General features: G+C 45.8%; 1 protein-coding gene across 1 annotated transcript in view; it reads left to right on the forward strand.

Moving 5' to 3' along the window:
- Nucleotides 1-22,909, forward strand: part of SACM1L (SAC1 like phosphatidylinositide phosphatase) — a 140,222-nt gene that overhangs the window by 76,398 nt on the left and 40,915 nt on the right. The window contains exons 11-16 of the mRNA XM_030204311.1: nucleotides 2,437-2,505; nucleotides 2,644-2,723; nucleotides 2,899-2,997; nucleotides 7,863-8,001; nucleotides 21,054-21,123; nucleotides 21,264-21,336. Of these exons, the coding sequence (XP_030060171.1) occupies nucleotides 2,437-2,505; nucleotides 2,644-2,723; nucleotides 2,899-2,997; nucleotides 7,863-8,001; nucleotides 21,054-21,123; nucleotides 21,264-21,336 (530 nt within the window). The remainder of the gene's footprint in view (nucleotides 1-2,436; nucleotides 2,506-2,643; nucleotides 2,724-2,898; nucleotides 2,998-7,862; nucleotides 8,002-21,053; nucleotides 21,124-21,263; nucleotides 21,337-22,909) is intronic.

The raw sequence follows: 22,909 nt of genomic DNA on the forward strand, positions 1-22,909 counted from the left end.
AGCGTCTTCGTGGCGGTGGGGCGAGCTCCCCTCCTCTGGACAGCTGATTCTTGTCTGGGGGTTGATATAACTCCCTCTTGGCAGATCCAATGTGGGCCCGTTTTTCATGTTTCCCACCATTCCTCTTTGGTGGGTGGGCATGCTTTGCTTCATCTCACAGTGACGTCTTGGGATGCAGGAGCCATCTTTATTCGGGGCATGGTTTTTGTTGCATGGGGGGGGGGGGGCTATGTAGCTTCTCCAGGTGGCGCTGGACCCTTCTCTGGAGGTGGACTATTGCCCTATCTTTTTTTTCTTTTTGGATATCTGGCTTTGCCCCATCGTGATAGTTGAGCAGGATGGGTGGTCGTACCCGTGCCCACATAGCAGCTCAGTTGGTATTCTGTACCTGGCTGCTGAGACTAGCTGGCTCTTTGATTTTTGAGCCTTGCTGCATCTCTGTGTTGTTTTGCTCAAGTCTTCCTCCTTCTCTGGTTGTCAGGCCTGTTCTGGTCTCAGGAGGTCGAGACTGGCTCTGTCTCTGGATATCGAGTTGTGCTCTATCTTTGTATGTCGAACCTTGCTCCCTCTCTGCAGGTCATCTGGCTCCATCTCTGGTGGGCGAGTTTTAGATTGTTGCTGGCTGGCGAGGCATGGGTCATCTATGACTCTCGACCCTTTGCTCTGCCGCTGGCTCTCGACTCGCACCCACGTAGCAGCTGAGTTGGTACTCCATACCTGGCTGTTGAGACTAGCTTGGGTTCTGGACGTTGAGCCTTGCTTCATCTCTGTGTTGAGTTTTGCTCAAGCCTCTGTTTCTGGTTGTCAAGCCTGGTCTGGTCTCTGCAGGTCATCTGGCTTCGTCTCTGATGGGCGAGTTTTGGATTGTTGCTGGCACTTGTTCCTTTGCTCTGCCACTCACTGGCGAGCTTCTCTATTTCTGGACGTTGTGTCTTGCTACTTCGTTTGTTGTTGACTATTGGGCCCTCTTCCTGATTGGCAGTTGAACCTTGTTTGGTTTCTGCTGGAACTTGCTCATTCTCAGTGTGAGGCCTTCTTTGGGCTCTGATGGGCACAGCACCCTTCTTTTGGAGGGTGACCTTTGCGTTGCCTCGGGAGGAGGGGGGCAAGTTTATTCCCCGTCTCTGGCGGATGCTTCTTGTAATGTCTTGGAACGATGGGTCTTGTTTTGTTGCTTTGGGTCTAGAGCCTGGCTGTGGTGCTATTTGAGTTTGATTCTGGCTGGATGTACCGTTCTGCAGGGCTTCCACATTTTCACCCCACTTGGGGACTGCTTTGGTACATCCCACTCATCTCTGGATTGATCTGTGGGATGAAAAGGAGGGAAAAATTATGTAAGTTTTACTTGATTTTTTTTTTTTTTTTTGCTTTAATCCCAACAGTTCAATCCAGAGACCCGCCCTTGGATGAAATGGTGTGCGTGTTGTCTTGGTTTTGAAATCTCTTGCAGGAGTCTCTTCCATGGATGGGTGAAACAGGAGAATGTCTGTCTGCGATTGGCTACAGTTGCTGCTGGTTCTTCTCGGTTTGAGGCAGAGGCAGGAGTTTGGTTCATGGTCTTATGTCTCCCTAGTGCTTTGGTAGCGAGTTTACTGAAAGTGAGCCTGCTGCACAGTATCCTTTATGGCAGAGCTCTGGTGTTCTCCACCTGCTGGTAGGAGGACATAACCCACTCTTCTTTGGATTGATCTGTTGGGACTAAAGGAAAGAAAATTATCAGGTAAGAAACATAATTTTTCCATCCTTCTTAAAGAAATATTCTTTAAATATTTAAGTATTTTAATTTTTTCCTGCTTAGTTGAAAGAGTATCCAGGAAGTTAGCTGTTTTAGAAATAAGCTCCTTAAAAGGTTAAAAAAAAAAAAAAAGCAGTTCAATCCAAAGATTCTGAATCATTGGGTACCATCTCCTGGGCTCATTCAACTGACTACGCTGAAATATAATAATAGTTTGAAAAATCCTATTCAACCTTTTCAAATTGTAATATTTCCTTCCGATATATCCACAATAAAACCTCAGGAGAAAGAAGACAAAAAAATAAGAAAGTTCAAAATACGAATAGTCTTAACGTAATTTATTCTTAAGAATTCATTAAAACCTTGACTTTAACCATGATTTCCCTGAGATGGTCACATATTGTGAAATGTACCTATATATTTCTAAAACATGAGTCCATGATGGCAGATGAGGAGTTTTGGCCCCATCCAATGTTTGCAGTAGCTCAGATCTCACTGGTATCTGGCTTTCCTTTTGACTTATGCACAACTGAGCATCCTCTGTACTATGTCCAGCTTTCTGGAGTCTTGTTCTTTTTTTTTTTTTTTTTTTTTACTTCCTTTTGGAGACTGTTCATACGTCCACCCATTCTTTCTTAAATTAGCACTGTTGTCTTACATAGATTATTCCCATAAAACGTTCTTATCCTTTCATTTCACAGATGGATGGTTTCCAGAGGCATTTTGACTCGCAGATCATCAGCTATGGAAAACAAGTGATTCTGAACTTGGTATGGCTGGGATGTGCTGGCTTGCTCACATATATTTAAGTGCTTCCATTTCAGGCATTTGTTACTGAATTTTTCCTCCTCCTCCTCTACCTCCACACCCCTTCCTGAATGTGTTTTTTGTTTTGTATTTTTGCACAGGTTAACCAGAAGGGCTCAGAGAAACCCTTGGAACAGGCATTTCAAAAAATGGTGTCCAGCCTGGGAAATGGGATGGTCAGGTAGGTGTGGTAGCTGGATTGAGGAAGGGTGTTTTCTGTTAGGCATACTATGGTTGAAACATAGTAAGAAATCTAGAGCTTAAATTTTTAAACACTTGCAATACCATGGACAGGGATGGGAAAAGGATTCCTTACTGTTGTGGATTAAAAATGGTGCATTTCCCTCTTCATGTAGATATGTCGCCTTTGACTTCCATAAGGAGTGCAGTCGGATGCGATGGGATCGACTGCAGATCTTGGTGGATAAAGTATCTGATCTACAGGATGAGTTTAGGTGAGAGTTGGCAGCAGCAACCTACCTCCTCATGAGTCAGACAGCTGACCAACTGGCAAGTAATTTGTGCACATCTCTCAAAAGAGTACAAGCCGTTAGAAGTGCAGTCTGTAGAGAAGGTGGCCCTGTATTTCTCTCATGAGTTACTTTTTTTTATACATTTTTTGTTTTTATGCCCTGGCAGTTTCCTTCTCCTTTGGGCTTTTAGCTGGGATCCAGAGCCATAAGCCTTCATTTTCTAACCCAGGGATTTTTTTCCCCTGTGTTTTCTGTCCCCTGCTATCCCATGTAGCCCAGTCACTGCATCAACAGCCCTTTGCCAGGCCCTTTGAACAAGGGCTGTTTCTGGAACTCTGTAATTGTAGGCCCTAATTTTGGCCACTGAGGGGCAAATTTACCAAAGTGTGCTAAGCAGGTACATAAGTAATGCCACACTGGGAAAAGACCAAGGGTCCATCGAGCCCAGCATCCTGTCTACGACAGCGGCCAATCCAGGCCAAGGGCACCTGGCAAGCTTCCAAAACGTACAAACATTCTATACATGTTGTTCTTGGAATTGTAGATTTTTCCCCAAGTCCATTTAGTAGCGGTTTATGGACTTGTCCTTTAGGAAACCGTCTAACCCCTTTTTAAACTCTGCCAAGCTAACCGCCTTCACCACGTTCTCCGGCAATGAATTCCAGAGTTTAATTACGCGTTGGGTGAAGAAAAAGTTTCTCCGATTTGTTTTAAATTTACTACACTGTAGTTTCATCGCATGCCCCCTAGTCCTAGTATTTTTGGAAAGCATGAACAGACGCTTCACATCCACCTGCTCCACTCCACTCATTATTTTATATCTCCATCATGTCTCCCCTCAGCCGTCTCTTCTCCAAGCTGAAAAGCCCTAATGGCACTGACGTGATGGCTTCCCAAAGATCTTTTGCATGAAGCCTACCCAGAGAAAATAGAACAAGAGCGGGCCCGCCACATGGGCCAAAAGTGAGCTGATGCACACTGACCTTGTATCATCACAACAGAATTCTTGAATTTTTTTACTGTCAAGGCAGATGGCATGAAAGCTTTTAAGGAGGTGTGTTTTGCGAATATTGATTTTTCAAGACTCTTCTAGGAAGCTGATGTGCAGAGTATTTTCTAGCATCTGCAGCAAACTTCTTGTTAGGTGTGCCCTTCATGCATCAGTATCCTGCAACATTAAAGGTGTACCCAGGGGGGTAAAGATGCTCTTGTATACTACAGCAGCTGAGGCCCTGGACTTTCTAGTATGAATCGAGGCCAGGACAAGCTCTGATGGCAAGGTAGTAGAGAGTGGGGACCAATAAGTGGAGATAGATGGAACAAATTACTTACAAGGACATTAATTGAGAAGTTCGTCTTTGTGGAGCCTTTGTGTCATTTTCCTTCATTGGTATCATGTGCAGGCCTCTCTTTTAATGAGCATTTGTGCACTCAAGGAACTGGTGTGGGCCTATTGATATGCTACAGTGCCTGGGGCTACGCACAGTGCCCTCATGGAGGTTCATGGTGACTATTTATTTATGGAGCAACTAATGTGTGACTTTAACCCCTTTCATGTTCTTGTCTTTTCCTTTTTTCTTTTTTTTTTTCCTTAAGGTTGGGAAGTAACTGATTTGTGTGGTATTGCCGGGGGGAGGGTAGATGTGAGGTTAGCATATCTATTTGTATGTGCACTATGGTTGAGAGGGGTCTGTAATGGGGGAGGGGAGAGTTCAGTAGTGGGTGGTCCTCGACACTGGACTATATGACGGCATATTTTGTGAGCATGTGGGTTTAAGGGTGAGAGATTCTTGAAGATGGTACGGGAGAGAAGGGAGGCATGGAGGAGTGGCACAGGGTGCTTTAGCTGTAGAGAATGAGATGGGGCCTGAACTTGGAGGAAAGGCTGGGACCCCAGTGCTCCTGTATGAGTTCTTGTATCTTTGTGCTAAGGGCTTTATATCTATAGGATGGGCAATATACGATGTGTAATGGAATGTTTGTGGCACTGTATCGCTAATAAAGCAGTGCAGGATTTTGCAGACATTGAAGAGGCATGGGGCACAAATAAGTTTTTTTTTTGTTTGTTTTTTTTTTTTACAAGAGACCCACTTGGATGAGCGGGAACATCAAAAATTGATGAGTTGGGTATGGTATACTAGGTAACTTCAGGGATACATAAGGCAGGCAAAGCCTTCTTAGTGGGCAAGTTGATTGTAGTTAAGGTATTAAAGCAGATTGATTCTCACAGTTTATGCTGAAGTCCAGGGGACAGAGTTCTTACTGCGATCTATTTATGCACCCAACACGTTATGATCTTTTGGTTTTTTCTTAATGTGATCAAGCAATTTATCCAATATGCACATCTCCCTATGATAGCAAGAGACTTCAACAGGGTGATGGACCCAGGAGTGGATAGAATGGGGTAAGATTGAAGGGCTTTCCTTTGTGATTTTTTTTTTTTTTGGGAGGGGGGCTTAGGTAGATACCTAGAGTACTGTACCCTGTGGAGAGGGATTTTGCACATGTAGCAAGGTTGCATGGCAATATGTATCATAGACTGTATTTTGGCGTCTGGGGGGTATTGGATTATCTTTTAGCAGAGCTCACTTAATCTGTCCTCTATGACCTCTGAGAGCCTCGTTTACCCCCCTTTCATTTAGCGGTCCAACTGATTTTTTTGTCAGCTTCTTCTGATATACCTAAATGTTTTTACTATGTGTTTCAATCTTCTGTTCAAAGTCTCTCTGCCTTCCTTATCAGCACTTTGCATTTGAGTTGCCATTCCATATGTTGTTTTCTATTTTCAGTCGGATCCTCCTTCCGTTTTCTAAAGGATTTACATAGGTGGTTTTAAACTCTGCAATACACAAATGGATCAAGAAGGCCCTAGTGTACTATTAATGTTTATTTATTTATTTTTGTTTGGCAATAAACTGGATAGGATGCTTGCAAACCTGTCAAAAGTGTGGGCCCAAATTGCTTAGTGTCATTCGTACAACCTAGGGTGCAGTGGTAAATAGATAACTGAGACTGGCCAGGTCTCTTGTGAGGAGTATGCAAATTTATATAGGGGGAGGAAAGTACTGTTGAAGTAGTGGATCATTTTTAAGAGGGGATAGTCTCAGCAGCCCTGTCTTCAGAGCAATTGAATTTACATATCCTATTGACAGCCCAGGAAATCCTGGAGGGGCTTGATTGTTTAAGGCCCATGGTCCAGACTGGTTTCCCACAGAGTGCTATAATATTTTACACAATCTGATTGCTCTTCACGTGCTAGAGGTGTATCAGGTCTCTGTGGACTGGGAAACCTTTCCCCAGGACATGTCTAGGGCTCTTAACATCCTCCCAAAACAGGGAAAAGACACTCCTCCTGGAATCTTATTTACTAATCTCTCTTGAATTTTGATGCAGATATTTTGGCTAAGATCTTGGCATACAGGTTGATAAGGGTGGACCAGATGGTCATTAACGGGATAGATATGCAGCTATACATGTTAAGAGCCTTCTGTCTGAGAAAGGAGATACTATTATTAACTAGTTTTTTCACTGAAAAGACATTTGATCACATCAGTGATCTTTTCTGTTTCATATCATGGAGAAGTGGAGCTTTGGTGGGCTTTTTATGAAGGCAGTACAGGCTTCTGTATGCCTGCCTTGTTGGTTCAGTGTTGGTAAATTATGTAACTTTGGCCTTTTTCTCATTATTGAGGGGCACAAGACAGGACTGCCTATTTCCCCCTTGGTTTTACTTTTGCTGGAGCCTCTCTTACTGATTATTAAGCAGGAGGGGAATATTCAGGGAGTGGCAGTGGGGACATCCACTATTTTAAATCGGCAGCCTTTGCTGCTGATCTATTAGTTCACCTCATGAATCCTAGGAGCTTGCTAATGAGTATCCTAGATTTAAGACACACATTTTGGAGAGTTTTCAGGTTTAAAATTCAATTACTCTATCATGGATTCTCACTCCAGTACTCGGAACACACCCAGCCAGACTTTCAGCATAAGTGTTCACAGTTTTATAATCGGTCCAAAAAATCTCCCAAAAAAAGGGGGAACACTTATTTTTAAAGCTGAAACCGGGACATTCCCTTAACCATTCTTCCTCTGTGCCTTATTAATCCAAACTGGTCGCAGAGGAAGAATGGTTACGGGAGTGATTTCCCGGTTTCAACTTTAAGATAAGTGCTCCACTTTTTTTTTTTTTTGAATAATTTTTTGGATTGTGATTGATAGAACTGTGGACTCATGCTCTGCTGTTAAATAACGAGTGTGTGATGATACATTAACAGTGATTTTAAGGGAAATTTATTCATTTATAGGTCATGTGGGTTTTCTGAGCACTTTCACAAAAATATTTTTAAATTTATAATTTACTATAGTTCTTGGGAAATTAGAATAATTGATGTGCATGAGAAATTTGTATGCACTACATGCGTATTCATTGCAGGTATCCTGTAGTAGTACAGAGAGCTCAAACAACACTGAACTTAAAAATGAGAAGGATAGGGAGAGATCACTCTTTAATTTTTTGAAGGTAACATGTGCCCACCAGGAATTACTATTCTGTGCAGTTTGGTGAGCACAACCTTAATCTGGTAACTGCCAGATCTGATCTTCGAGAACTTCAGATAGATTTTGAGTTTTAGGAATTTGACATTTGTTTACACTTGGGTGAAAGAATAGAGTTAATTTGAATAGCTTGATATCCTGAAATCCAGACTTGTCCTATTACATGAGTGTGGAAATAAAATATTTTATGTATGAATACCTTTATGCAGATGTGGGAAAGTTTCTGCATGAGTCACCTGTACATTAGATTGGGGATCAATGTATCTAACATAAATGTCTGTCTGCACTGCTAGCTATTTCCTGGTGGACGTGGATGGGAAGGTGCTATCGCAGCAGGATGGAATTTTCCGTAGCAACTGCATGGACTGCCTAGATCGCACCAACGTAGTACAGAGCCTGTTAGCTCGCCGCTCACTCCAGGCCCAGCTGCAGGTGAGGATCTCTAGGCCCAGCTTCCTTCAATGGTACAGCATGAGCTGTAAGTCCTTGGCTTATCAATAGTAAAAAAAAAAAAAAAAAAAAAAGAGAGCGTAAAAAACTTTTAAGTATGTTTCTGCCCCTTTAAAAAAGGATCTTGACCTGAAGATTCAGTTATTTGTACAACGAGTAAGATGTGGATCATTTTGGAGGCAATTTACATGCAGAAATGGCCTTTCTGAAAATTGCCTACCCTACCTGTTTGTAAACTTCTGCACACAGAGGGCAAGTCTATCAAATACATGCTTAGTGATGTGCCGATTTACACGTGTATTGCTTTAGAACATATGCACGTGTATACCAAAACTTTACCTACGTGCTTTTCTGTAATACACTTGTATCTTACATAGTGTGTATTTTACAGGTGGAGCATGGGCAGGACCTGCACATCTTACAGAATACTAGAAGTGTCTTCGGCACTTAGGTGCATATGCTTATGGCAGCTCTGTGATGGGCATAAGTACTCAGCACTATATTTGTGTTTATGCTAGAGTTTTTATAAAGGAAAGTAGGGCCTACATTTCTTTATAGAATAGGCTCCTACCCAAGCATCCAGTTATACAATTCAAGAGCACTTTTCCAAAACTCACTCAGTCCATCTGCAGCACTTTTGAGAAAAATAGGTAGTGGCTTTTGGACTGACTGAGTTTTACTTAGAGTATTCAACACAGTCATTAAAATACCATTGACTTAATGTAGTTCCTTTCTCTAGACAAACGAGTGCAGAGAATTGCTATACTGGGTGAATTTCTGCCTTTGGCAGAGTATTATTTTTGGGCTTTGGATTTTGCTCACACCTTTTTCAGTAGTAGCTGAAGGTGAGTTACATTCAGGTACACTGGGTATTTCCCTGTCCCGCTCACAATCTAATTTTGCACCTGAAACAATGAAGGGTTAAGTGACTTCTAAGTTCTGTGATTTATCCGTTCTTGCCTAAGCACTTTTCAGTACAATAGGAATCTGTATTCAATAGCAAGTCCCCTATAACTATTATTCTATATTAAGCCATATGCTAAAGAGGAAAAGACCTCAGATGTTCAGCTCTTTCATGTAAGCTTTTATACACTGAACTGCTGATGGAGCTGCTCCACAGGTCTTGAAAACCTCCTGGATTATTTGTAGTTGTTTTGACTTAGAAAAGGTATTTCTTTAGTGTATTTATTATATTAACATTTACTTAAGTAGGATTTTCCACTGAAAGGACATCTTGTAATATACTGGAGAGAATGAATAAGGTAAAATTATGTATCATACCTGATAATTTTCTTTCCATTAATCATAGCTGATCAATCCATAGACTGGTGGGTTGTGTCCATCTACCAGCAGGTGGAGATAGAGAGCAATCCTTTTGCCTCCCTATATGTGGTCATGTGCTGCCGGAAACTCCTCAGTATGTCTATATCCAAGCTCCATCCGCAGGACTCAGCACTTAGAGAATTACACCCACAAAGGGACACTCTGCCCAGCTCACCACCGCCGAAACGGGGGAGGGGAATTAACCCAGCTCATCCCCACACAAGTGGGGGAGGGGAATCCGTCCAGCTCATCCCCGCGGAACGGGGGAGGGACACCACCCCGCCGATGCGGGGGGATCTGGCTTATCCTGCAACCGCAACCGCGGGAGGAGCTGACTGACCCTAACACCGCCGAAGCGGGAGGGGTACAAAGCTGCCCTACAGCCGCACGAAGTGGGAGGGAGCGCCGGCAGAATTTGTCTCAATCCAGCCCCGTAAAACGGAGGGGAGAGGAATGCGGCAGCTCACTGTAACACAAACTCGTCCCAACTCTTGAAGAATCCAATTGAAAAAACTTGAACACGAAGTCCTCCTGAACAGGAACTGAAGACTAAACTTGAATCTGAAATGCAACCAGAATATAAACAATACAGATATCTGGGAGGGGCTATGGATTGATCAGCTATGATTAATGGAAAGAAAATTATCAGGTATGATACATAATTTTACCTTCCATATCATCATGCTGATCAATCCATAGACTGGTGGGATGTACCGAAGCAGTACTCACCCAGGGCGGGACATTGAAATCCCTGACCGCAACACTGAAGCTCCAAACCGGGCCTCCGCCCGAGCAGCCACAGTCAAGCGGTAATGCCTGGAGAAGGTATGGGCCGATGCCCAAGTTGCCGCCTTGCATATCTCTTCCAAGGAGACGGACCCGGCCTCTGCCATCGAGGCCGCCTGAGCTCTAGTGGAGTGAGCCTTCAGCTGAATAGGCGGCACCTTCCCCGCGGCCACATAAGCCGCTGCAATGGCTTCCTTGACCCATCTTGCCACTGTAGGCTTAGCAGCCTGCAGACCCTTACGAGGACCTGCAAACAGGACAAACAGATGATCCGATTTCCGGAAATCATTGGTCACTTCCAAGTATCTGATGATGACTCGTCTCACATCCAGATATTTGAGAGCAGAGTATTCCTCTGGGTAGTCCTCCCTACGAAAGGAAGGGAGACAGAGCTGCTGATTCACATGGAAGCGAGAAACAATCTTGGGCAGGAAGGAAGGCACTGTGCGAATAGTCACTCCTGCCTCAGTGAACTGCAGAAAAGGCTCTCGACATGAGAGCGCCTAGAGCTCGGAAACTCTTCTGGCTGAAGTGATAGCCACCAAAAAGACTGCTTTCAACGTCAGGTCTTTCAGAGATGCCCTCAACAAGGGTTCAAAAGGCGGCTTCTGCAAGGCTCTTAGCACCAGGTTGAGATTCCACGCAGGCACCACTGAGTGCAGAGGAGGGCGCAGGTGATTAACTCCCTTGAGAAAACGTAGCACATCTGGCTGTGAAGCCAGGGAAGCACCCTTCAGGCGGCCCCTGAAGCAAGCCAGAGCCGCTACCTGGACTTTAAGGGAACTGAGCGACAGGCCTTTCTCCAGACCTTCTTGCAGGAACGCCAACACTGAAGAAATTGGAGCAGTGAAGGGAGAAAGTGAGCCTGCTTCACACCATGCTGCAAAGGTACGCCAAACCCTGGCGTAAGCAGTAGAAGTAGAGCGCTTCCTCGCTCTCAGCATAGTGGCGATGACCTTGTCTGAGAAGCCCTTCTTCCTCAGACGCTGCCGCTCAATAGCCAGGCCGTAAGACCAAAGGGGGAGGGATCCTCCATCACCACGGGACCCTGATGCAACAGGCCCTGCTCCACTGGCAGCCGCAGAGGGTCATCCACTGAGAGCCTGATCAAGTCCGCATACCAGGGACGTCTGGGCCAGTCCGGACCCACCAGGATTATCCGGCCCGGATGCTTTGCCACCCGGTCTAGTACCCTGCCCAACATGGGCCAGGGCGGGAACACATAGAGAAGCTCCTGTGTCGGCCACTGTTGGAGAAGAGCATCTACTCCCAGAGATCGAGGGTCCCGTCCTCTGCTGAAAAAGCGCGGCACTTGGCAATTGGCCGATGACGCCATCAGATCTAGGCTCGGCTGGCCCCAGCGCTTCGTGATGTCCAGGAACGCCTGAGCCGATAACTGCCACTCTCCGGGATCCAAGGTATGGTGACTGAGAAAGTCTGCCTTGACATTCATGACTCCGGCAATGTGGGCAGCTGACAGCTGTTCCAGGTTCGCTTCTGCCCACTGGCATAGATTCATGGCTTCCTTGGCTAGAGGGGCGCTCTTGGTACCTCCCTGGCGGTTGACATAGGCCACAGCCGTGGCATTGTCCGACAGGACCCGTACTGGCTTCAACGCCAGTACCGGGAGGAACTCCAAAAGCGCCAACCGAATGGCTCTGAGTTCCAGGAGGTTGATAGACCACTTTGCCTCTGCAGGAGACCAGAGCCCCTGTGCTGTCCTTCCCAAGCAGTGGGCTCCCCAGCCCGTCAAAGAGGCGTCCGTCGTGACGACAATCCACTCCGGGGTCACAAGAGGCATCCCTGCAGACAACTTGTCTGTCTTCAGCCACCAGCTCAGCGCCTTGCGCACTGCTGGGTCCAAGGGAAGGCGCACAGCATAATCCTCCGACACCGGAGTCCAGTGCTGCAGCAGAGAGTGTTGTAGTGGTCTCATATGAGCCCTGGCCCAGGGCACTACTTCCATCGTGGCCGTCATAGAGCCCAACAGCTGCACATAGTCCCAAGCCCGAAGCGGAGAGGCTACTAGGAACTGGTCCACCTGAGCCTGAAGTTTGACAATCCGATTGTCCGGCAGGAACACTCTGCCCACTTGGGTGTCGAATCGAACTCCCAGATACTCCAGGGACTGAGTCGGGCGCAGCTGGCTTTTCTCCCAGTTGATGATCCACCCCAGGGAGCTCAAAAGAGCAATCACCCAGTCCACAGCTTTGCCGCACTCTGCATAAGAGGGGGCTCGGATCAACCAGTCGTCCAGATAAGGATGGACTTGTACTCCTTCCTTTTGCAGGAAGGCCGCGATGACCACCATTACTTTGGAGAAGGTCCGCGGAGCAGTAGCCAACCCGAACGGGAGGGCTCTGAACTGGAAGTGTCGGCCCAGGACTGCAAAACGCAGAAAGCGTTGATGAGGAGGCCAGATGGGAATATGCAAGTACGCTTCCTTGATGTCCAAGGATGCCAGGAACTCCCCTGCCTTCACTGCCGCTATAACAGAGCGGAGAGTCTCCATGCGAAAGTGCCGAACTTTCAAGGCCCGATTGACCCCTTTGAGGTCGAGGATAGGCCGTACAGAACCTCCTTTCTTTGGTACCACAAAGTAAATGGAGTAACGTCCCTTGCCAAGCTGATTTTCTGGCATCGGAATGACCGCACCCAGGCGGATCAGATTGTCCAAGGTCTGCTGCACTGCCACAGCTTTGACTGGAGACTTGCAGGGAGAGAGTACAAACCCGTCTCTTAAGGGTCGGCAGAACTCTAGCTTGTAGCCGTCTCTGATGACTTCCAGCACCCAAGCGTCTGAAGTTACTCTGGTCCACTCGCCCAGAAACGAGGACAGGCGTCCTCCAATCTGCACTGGGCCATGGACCAGGACCCCGTCATTGGGTGCGAGACCCTGGGGGAGGACCGGAGGGCGCACCTCCGGGACGGCGGTCTCTGCGAAAGGAATGCTGCTTGGGGGAGAAGTTCCTCTTGAAGGAAGAGTGGGCAGAGGAGCCCGACTTGCCCGGGCGGTACCGACGGGCTTCCTGAAACCGTCCTCTGGAGATACCGGGGCGAGCACTGGCCCGAGCCCTGACCTCTGGTAACCTCTTGCCCTTAGACGTGCCGAGATCAGTCACGATTTTGTCCAGCTCGACCCCAAAGAGCAGCTTGCCTTTAAAAGGCAACTTAGCCAGGCGGGACTTAGAGGCGTGGTCAGCAGACCAATGTTTCAGCCAAAGCCACCGCCGCGCAGAGACTGTCTGAGCCATACCTTTAGCCGAGGCTCTCAAGACATCATACAGTAAGTCTGCCAAATAAGCCAAGCCCGATTCCAGGGCCGGCCAATCAGCCCTCAAGGAAGGATCCGAGGGGGAAGCCCGCTGCACAATCGTCAGGCACGCCCTGGCCACATAGGAGCCGCAAACTGAGGCCTGCAAACTTAAGGCAGCCGCCTCGAAGGACGACCTTAAGGCCGCCTCCAATCTTCTGTCTTGGGCGTCCTTTAGGGCCGTGCCACCTTCCACCGGCAACGCCGTTTTCTTAGTCACCGCAGTGATTAAAGAATCCACGGTAGGCCAAAGAAAGGCCTCCCGTTCACTTTCAGGCAAAGGATAGAGGCGGGACATAGCCCTAGCCACTTTGAGGCTCGCTTCCGGGACATCCCATTGAGCCGAAATTAAGGTGTGCATGGCATCATGCACGTGGAAGGTTCTAGGCGGGCGCTTCGTCCCCAGCATAATGGCGGAGCCAACAGGGGCTGAGGGAGAGACGTCCTCTGGAGAGGAAATCTTCAAAATGCTCATGGCCTGCACTAACAGGTTGGGCAAATCCTCTGAGCAAAAGATCCGCACTGCAGAGGGGTCATCCGCTCCATCCGAGCGGGAATCCGTCTCCTCCAAGGAATCCCCAAAGGACCGTTGGGAGAACTCAGATACGCTGCCCTCATCTACATCAGAGGAAACAGCGTCCCCTAAGGCCTGGGAATCCACCCGAGGGCGTTTACTTCCGGGGGCCTCAACCCCGTTATCGGACAAGGGAGAAGGGGCAGCGTTTTGCATAAGGAAGGCCTGATGCAGCAGCAAAATAAACTCGGGGGAGAAACCCCCCAGACTGTGTATTTCAGCAGCCTGGGCCACAGCCCTAGACGCACCCTCAACCGGCGCTCGCAAGAGCGGGGGAGCAACATGCTGCGCATCCAAGATGGCGTCCGGCGCGACACTCCGCGAAGGAGCCGAGCGGGAAGAACGGCGCTTAACTTTAGCCGCTTTTTTGCCGTTACCCAAATCAAGGGCGGCCATGGCATTAACGTCTCCCAGCTCAAGGGCGGCCCAAGAAGAAGCCGTCCGAGCAGAGTAGCCGGCCAAGATGGCGGAGGCGAGCAGCGGGGGATGGGTGTTTATGGCGGGAAAAACCGCCGCACCGGAGGAAGACCCGGAAGACTGACTGGCCTCCGAACTGACACCCAACAAGGGCGAATCAGATTTTAAGACCCCCGTATCCCCGCTAGAAGCGCACACGCGGTCCGGGGAGCGATTCTTCGCGCCCTCGCCCTCCGACGCCATAGGCCACGTGGAGATCGATCGGGGAACCCCCTGCCCGCTATAAAAAGGTAAAAATTACCTGCTTCTCGCTCCGAGCTGTAACGACCTGGTGTCCCAGTGAGTAGCTGCAATAAACGTTTAAATAAACGTCGAAATAAACGCCTTTAAGGACGTCCAAATTTTTTTTTTTTTTTAAAGGAGCCAGCGGGAGGGGGGAGAAAAGGAGGGACCTGGCGCCACCAGGTTTGCACTTGCTCAAGAAGAGCCCTCAACCCCAGGTACTCAACAAAACCTAAAAATTAGGCTTGGAGACCTAGCCAGAGCTGCTGCTGTGTGTGACCACCACCTGCTGAGATAGAGAACATACTGAGGAGTTTCCGGCAGCACATGACCACATATAGGGAGGCAAAAGGATTGCTCTCTATCTCCACCTGCTGGTAGATGGACACAACCCACCAGTCTATGGATTGATCAGCATGATGATATGGAAACACTTATTTTAGTGTGTAAGGTTTTGTTTTTTTCCCAGCCATTGTCTCAACAGAGCGTCTCCATTTCACAAACTGCTTCCTTAGGAGACAACCAACTCTGTGAGTCTCTGTGGTGCAGACTCTCCGGCTTACTGGCCCTGTTCACTGGCTTGCGGAATTTTCGGTGAGTCTCTGAAAAAAACATTTACACTAAGATAAAACACTTATCTTAGTCCTTTCAGTGGAAAATCCTACTTAATAAGTAAATGTTAATATAATAAATATACTAAAGAAATATCTTTTCTAAGTCAAAACTATAAATAATCCAGGAGGTTTTCAAGACCGGTGAAGAGGCTCCATCGGCAGTTCAGTGTATAAAAGTTTACACGAAAGAGCCGAACATCTGAGGTCTTTTCCTCTTTAGCATATGGCTTAATATAGAATAGTAGTTATATGAGACTTGCTATTGTATACAGATTTACCTAACATAGTTATATAGCAAGAAATCTGCCACCAAACTCGTCCACTACAATAGGAATAAAAGCTACAGTAAATGAATTTTGCCTTGATGAACAAAATTAATTGTGTAGATCAGAACTGATAAAAAAGAATGGATTGAGTAAGTTTTGGAAAAGTGCACAATTATCCCATAGAACCACTACACAAAGTTTATGTGCATATAGGAGAAGGCATTCCCACGGATGGAGTTTACACTTGTGTATAGCTTAGCACAGAGGTTTTAACCCCAGTTCTTGGCCACACCCAGCCAATCGGGGGGGGGGGGGTGGTCAGGATATCCCCATTGAACTCAATAGGGATATCCTGAAACCCCCGTCTGGCTAGGTGTGCCCTGAGGACTGGGTTGAAAACCTCTGGTTTAGCAGTTTTAAAATACACACGTAAGTTTACAGAGGAAAAGAACTTGCACAAATTGCAGGTGCAAATGTGTGAATAATGTTCCTGAGCTGATTTTCAAAAGTGGGTGAAAAGTACCTACAGTCTTTACCCTTATATGCAAAGACAGAAAATTGCCCCTTTTGAAAATTCTAGTTTTGGTGATGTGCTGTGTAGAATTGTGTTTTAACAAAGAGATGCGTTGTTTTTTTGTTTTCAAGTGTGTTGGGAGTCTCTAGCAAGCTGCAACATCCACTTGTGAAGTTGAATAAAGACATAAATAGGGCCCTGTTTGCTAAGGCACGTTAGCATTTTTAATGCGCCTATAATTAGCGCGCATGCTAACCATGTAGGTGCCTATAGGGATATTGTAGGCACATACACAGTTAACACACATACATAGTTAACATTCGTTAAAAACACTGACGTGCCTATATTGCGGCTTAGTAAACAGAACCCATATTTGGGTAATATCTACAGATCAATGCAGCTGTGTAGGTTGTGACCATAGACGGCTGGGAAGTGCTTTTTGGTTTTGACGGGCCAGCATTATAAGGGCAACAAGATTTGGAACTAGGCCATATAGGTGAATACTACTATAAATTGCTCATTATACACACAAATGTTTAAAATAATGTCATTTACATGTCTGCACATAGGCAGAATTTTGGCATTTAAGTGCGTTAAGTAGTGTTCTATAAATATGTGCTTTTATGTTACATTTAGATTGTATTTTATAGGTAGCTGTGCACATGGGTGGAATCAGGGTGGGACTCGCCCTTACATTGCTAACTTATAGACTGGTACCAGGCCACCTTGGTGACATTAAAAATAAAATCAGACTTGGGCACCTAGGTTTTGCAGTCTGAATATACGCATCTTAGGTTGTGGAAAGTATCTGACATAGCAGTGAGCTCTCTAATCTCCCCCCCCCCCCCCCCCAAACTGCACCACGCACGCATGCACACCCCTTAGCACCAGAGCGACAGAGAAGGATGTGACCTGATATGCAGCCGCTCTTGTCTTCACATCTGATCAGTGCTGGGCTAGGACTGAGAGTGGGGGTTCGAGGGAGTGAGAGCTGGAGTCTCTATATGCAATAGGGGTTGGCCGGGGGGGGGGGGGAGAGGAAGGGAGAAAGTGCTTGGTATCTCCTGGGGGGGGGGGGGGGGGGGGAAGGAGCAAGAGCTGGGTAGGTGTAGATGGGGAAGACCCGAGTGTGTTTGTGTTTTGTTTCTGTGGTGCAGGGATGGGGGGGAGGGAGAGAGCTGGGTGTCTGAAGTAGGGGGGATGAAGAAGAGAGAAAGCCAGGTGTCTGCTGGTGTGCAGAACCTGGGAGTGCCAGTGGAGGAGGGAGAGGTGTGAAGGAATTCTATTTTAGGGGGTGGGGAGTGTATGCCATAGAATGATATATGGGGTGGTGGTCTTTGAGAGCAAGTTATAGGAGTGTATGGAGGAAGAGGCGTTGCAAAAAGAATGGGCTGTATGTTCAGCAGAAGGCAAATAGGGGGCATTTACCTTGGAAAGGTAGTCCTCATTGAACTACCTTTAATCAGAAGGATGTTTGGAGTGCTAGCAACTGCAGAAGTGGGCCATAAGAGCATTGATGCTGAGGAGGAGGTTCTCCAACGGCCCTGTTGGTAGGTTCAATTAAAATGTTTAAAGAATCTGGTTCTTTTTTTAGGGGGTGGGGATGAGAGGGATTGAGAGAGGCTACTGTTAGGAGAGCGTAGAGGAGAGTTTGTGAGGCTACTGCTGGGGTGGCTGGGATAGGTAATGAGAGGCTTTAGATCAGGCTTGTCCAACCTTTTTCTATTAAGATCCATGTTTTTATTTTGTAAGATTTGGAGGGCCAAAACAAAAACCATCGTATTTTGCTGCACGTTTCATCAAACAGTGGCAAAATATGATGGTGTGTCGCAGTGGCGTACCTAGGTTGGTTGCCACCTGGGGTGGAGCACCCCTCTTCCTCCAAGCAGTAAGGGAGTGCATTGACTACATGCTCATGACTGTCTGATCTGCCAATCCACTGATCCCTCTGACATCTTGCTGTTCTGGGGTAGGGAACCACTTGAGCTAACAGCTGGGTGCATGTAGACTGCAGCTCCGTGACTGCCCATTACACCCACTTACTACCTGCACCCAGGGTGGACCGCACCCACCGCCCTGCCCTTGGTATGAACGCTCCTCATCCTTCATCCAGTCTTTCCCCTCACCCGGCTTCAGCTGCAGAAGAAACGGCGCAAGCTTGAGCTGCATGTTGCCAGTTCAGGTTGGTCTCATGGTTTTTAAGTCTCGTGAGACTTGAAACCATAAGGCTAACTTGAATTTCTGATACCGCATGGCTCAAGTTTACAGAGAGCTGAGTCATGGTGGGGGAGCAGGAATCTCTGTAAGCACCCCAGGAGTTGCCAAACTTCCGAGGGCCGGAAAAAACACTTGATGGGCTGTAGGTTGGACAAGCCTGCTTTAGACTATGGTTGCTGGGAGCAAGTGTACTAGCAGTAGGGAGGGGTTAAAACTGCAGCTGCTGGGGGCAGGTGAGCAATGGAGAGAGGCTAAGGCTCCAGCTCCGAGGGGGGGGGAGGGGGTAGGTGCACCACCCTTAGCAACTGCAGCTCTATCCTCTCCCCTATTGCCCCAGCAATCACAGCTTAAAGCCTCTCGCCTTTGCCAGATAAACTGCAGGTGGGTGGGCAGTGGAGAAGAGCAGTAGCCTCTTATCTGCTTCTTCCCTGTTACTGTAAGTAAGCGGTCTTCTTTACATCACATTGAGCACATTATGAATGTGTGATTTTAGAAATAAAAATTCCAGTCATTCCAAGCCCGGCTCCTAGATCCTGAGAAACATTGAGCCCTGCTATAAGTTATACATGTATATCTAGCATTTAGATGCAAGCATTTAACACCAATTCTGGAGCTGGTGTTAAGTGCTGGGGTATAAATTATAAGCACATATTTCACATGTTTCTTTCCTTTTATAGAATACTAGTGTTAAGTGCCTACTTTCCTTTATAAAATGGGTGCCCTCTAGCTGCCTTAATTATAGGCACACTGGTACAAAATTACCTCGTATTGCCAATATTTACCTGACACTGGTGAAGCAGGGTTTGCCCCTCTCGTTTGTAGTCTTCACTCCCCCCCCCCCCCCCTCCTAGGATCACCAGTGGGTCAGATTTTTAAGATATTACTAATAAATATACATGTGAAATTTTTGCAAGCCTACTACTTCCACTGTATGCAGATCTACCTATATTGCACATATTCAAGGTATTCTGAAAACTTGACTTTTTGATAGTCTTTGAGCACTGGGACTGAAGACCAAGGTGGTATCATTCCTGAGAGAGCAGTGCTGCAGCAAATGAGCACCTGGAGAATAATTTTATAAAGTGCATGCTGGTTTGAGGTCAGATAGCACCTAAATAGGTGTCTGTTGTAAAAATACAAGTGCAAGCAGCAGAAATTGCAGTAACCTTGCAGGTGTGGACACTTACATGTCTGTGCCTAGATTATTCATATGTGTGCAGATTACCATAGTTTAATCTGTGTGCATACCTGTCACTCTGCCTATTCTGTGTCTGAATTCTGCCCCTGTACATTCCGAGCGGCATCATGTTATGGTGTGTACTCTTACACTGGTCAGTATTTTATAAAGTAACATATGTCATTATATGTGCAAAAACTTCACATTCAAACTTGAAATTAACAGTTTTTTGATAGTTATGTCAACTCAGTCATACAATCTTCATATTTGAACCTCAGATTAACAGCTTTTTGATAGTTTTTTTTCCCCAAGTTATATCAGCCATACGATCTTCTTTTTCAGAGTTACAACTCAGTCAATGCTTCTCCTGCAGTTGGATTATTGCAACTCTTTATACAGAATGGTGTCTATAAAGTTACAGAGAAAACTCCCATCTTCTTCAAAACACAGCCGCTAGGTTGATTTTTAAATCGGGTAAATTTGATAGGGTTTCGCCTCTTATAGAAAACATTCATTGACTACCAATTGCTACACGTATCGAGTTTAAAATCTTTTTATGGCTTAAATTCAGAGGGAGTAGCTCGAACCCTCAATTTACCTAATTTGATTTTTCTCTTGAAACTTGCTGAAGCTGAATTTTCCAGTTACTTCATATGCCATTTTATTAATGGGACTTTAAATCTGTAATTTTCCTTTTATTGTCAGAGGACTCTCGATGTAATCTACTTTGTGTCCTAGTGATAACTGCAAAATATAAGATCCTGTGTAGTATAGTATTTTTATTTTTTTTTAAAGTTTTACCTCCAAATGGTGTGGTCTGAAACTGTCTTCTTCATTGGCCTGGAAAACTGTTGGTGTAGTGTGTTTGCCTTTCCTCTGCCACTTCATGTTGGAAAGTGGCATATGGCACATTGAGTGCTAGAGTAATCAGCGGGCAGGGGTAAGGGGGGAGCATGAGCTATGGCAGAGACTCTGTCCCCCTGGCAAATCTTAGCAGGTATCGGGTGCATTTTGAAAAGCTGTCACTACCTAATCTTTACAACATTTCATGTTAGAAATTTGCTCAAACTGAACTTGAGGGCATTAATTTTCACCCAGAAAATGTTTTGGGGTTTTTTTTTTTAATTTTTCTTATTTAGCATTAAATATTTGTGATATCCCTTATATTTTGGCAACTATTGCAGTGTGAACTTGAAGTGACCTAGCCTTGTTTTCTAGTTGCCTTGCAACTCCTGTTCTTCAGTCCTGCAAACCAGGAAACAAAACAATATATTATGGAAGGTGGAAAGGGGTCTATCTTGCCCATATGCTTTTAATGAGCATTAAGAATTAGTCTTGAATGCTCATTAAAAGCACATGGGCAAGTTAGACCCCCCTTCCACCTTCCTAATATACTTTGTTTCCTGGTTTGCAGTTCTTTTCTCCCAGAACAGGTGACAACTGTAATACAGAATGATTGCCTGAAATGTGACCTAAGGTCAAACATTGGCCAATTAAGTGTAATTACCACCAACAGGAATTAATCTACACTTTTGTATCTTCTCATTTCAGAGACTAGGTGTGCTTCATGTTGGACAGAGAATTGAAGAGCAAGCAGAATTTGAAAAGATTTACAAAAACGGTGATTTTTTTTTTACCTGCCTAATGGTTTGCAAGTGCAATGGAAGATTGTTAAAGTTCTTCAAATGTTGGGCTGCGTTGTGAGTCAAATTCCACCCGCTTTACTATTTCTTTGGTGATTTTTTTTTTTTTTTTTTGTAGCGTGGGCCGATAATGCAAATGCTTGTGCCAAACAGTATGCTGGGACAGGTGCCTTAAAGACAGACTTCACAAGGTCAGTGGGGGAGTGCTGTTGGGATTCCACTGTGCCTTTCCTGCGCTATGACTGAATATATGTGTTACGCCCATGCATAGGCATTTGTAGCCAGTAACCCTTGAGAACCACAGACAACCCCATGCCTAGGATATCAGTCATAGTAGTATCCCACATTTGGGATGGGCTGTAAGGCAGGACTGTTTTCAGCCCCCAAAGACCAGAGTTCAGAACTCTTCCTACAAAATCAATTGTGCGTTTGGGGTTTATGGTATTTGGTAGCAGTGCTCTGTTAGATATAGCACTGCATATGTCTCAAATGCTTTGTTACACTCCGTGAGTTGAGGTCTGATAGTAAGAAGCAGTTGGTGGTACCATCCCTTTTTAATTTGCATTATGCAGCCACTAGGGACACATCATTGTCAGTTGCAGGGCCTCTTTTAGGGAACAAATTGCCAGAGTCCCTGCATCTTAACTCAAAACTGCTTTTATTTGTGTCATTTATACCCCATGTTATACAACAGTTAGTTGTTTCAAAGTGGCTTACAAATAAAGGCGTAAAGATACAATTTGTGATTGAACATATAGTGTGGGTTAATAGCGAGTACATCCGAATTTGTGATTGAACGTTGTGTGGGTTAATAGCAAGTACATCCGAATCTTAGATATTTATTTATTGCATTTGTATCCCACATTCCCCCACCTATTTGCAGGCTCAATGTGGCTTACATAGTTTTGTTAACATTGTCATTACAGGATAACATACATTTAGTTTTGTGTAGAGATTAAGTAAGGGAAGAAAGAAGAAGGAAGGGAGTGATTAGGGTAATTATAGAAGTGGGCTTTCTTATCTGATTGGGTTGGTGAGGTGGATTAGTATGGCTAAAGGTTCTCATTGTAGGCCTTGTTGAAGAGATATGTCTTCAGAGATTTGCGAAAGATAGTTGTTTCATCGATTGCTCTCAGGTCTGTGGGCAATGCATTCCATAATTGCGTGCTTATGTAAGAGAAGGTGGTGGCATGCATCAGCTTGTATTTTAGTCCTTTACAACTGGGAGAGTGTAGGTTGAGAAATTTGCGGGATGATCTTGTGGCATTTGTTGGAGGTAGGTCCACGAGGTTTAGCATGTAGATTGGGGCGTCTGCGTGAATGATTTTGTGTACAATCGTGCAGATCTTGAAAGTAATGCGTTCTCTCAGTGGGAGCCAGTGGAGCTTCTCTCTTAAGGGTTTTGCACTTTCATATTTAGTTTTTCCAAATTTGAGTCTGGCGGCAGTGTTCTGGGAAGTTTGGAGTTTTTTTGATAGTCTGTTCTTTGCAGCCCGCATATAGTGCGTTGCAGTAATCCAGATGACTTATTACCATCGACTGTACTAGGGTTTGGAAGATGTATCTCGGGAAGAAAAGTTTTACTCATTTTAGTTTCCACATGGAGTAGAGCATCTTTTTCGTCGTGTTTTTCACGTGGGCATCGAGAGTGAGGTTTCGATCAATGGTGACTCCAAGAAGTTTCAAGTTTTGTGAGACAGGAAGAGAACAGTATGGTGTGATTATGGTGGAGAAGTTTTTTGTGTTATGTTGTGAGGTGAGTAC

The sequence above is a fragment of the Microcaecilia unicolor genome, chromosome 1 (assembly GCF_901765095.1).
Source record: "Microcaecilia unicolor chromosome 1, aMicUni1.1, whole genome shotgun sequence".
Lineage (NCBI taxonomy): Eukaryota > Metazoa > Chordata > Amphibia > Gymnophiona > Siphonopidae > Microcaecilia > Microcaecilia unicolor.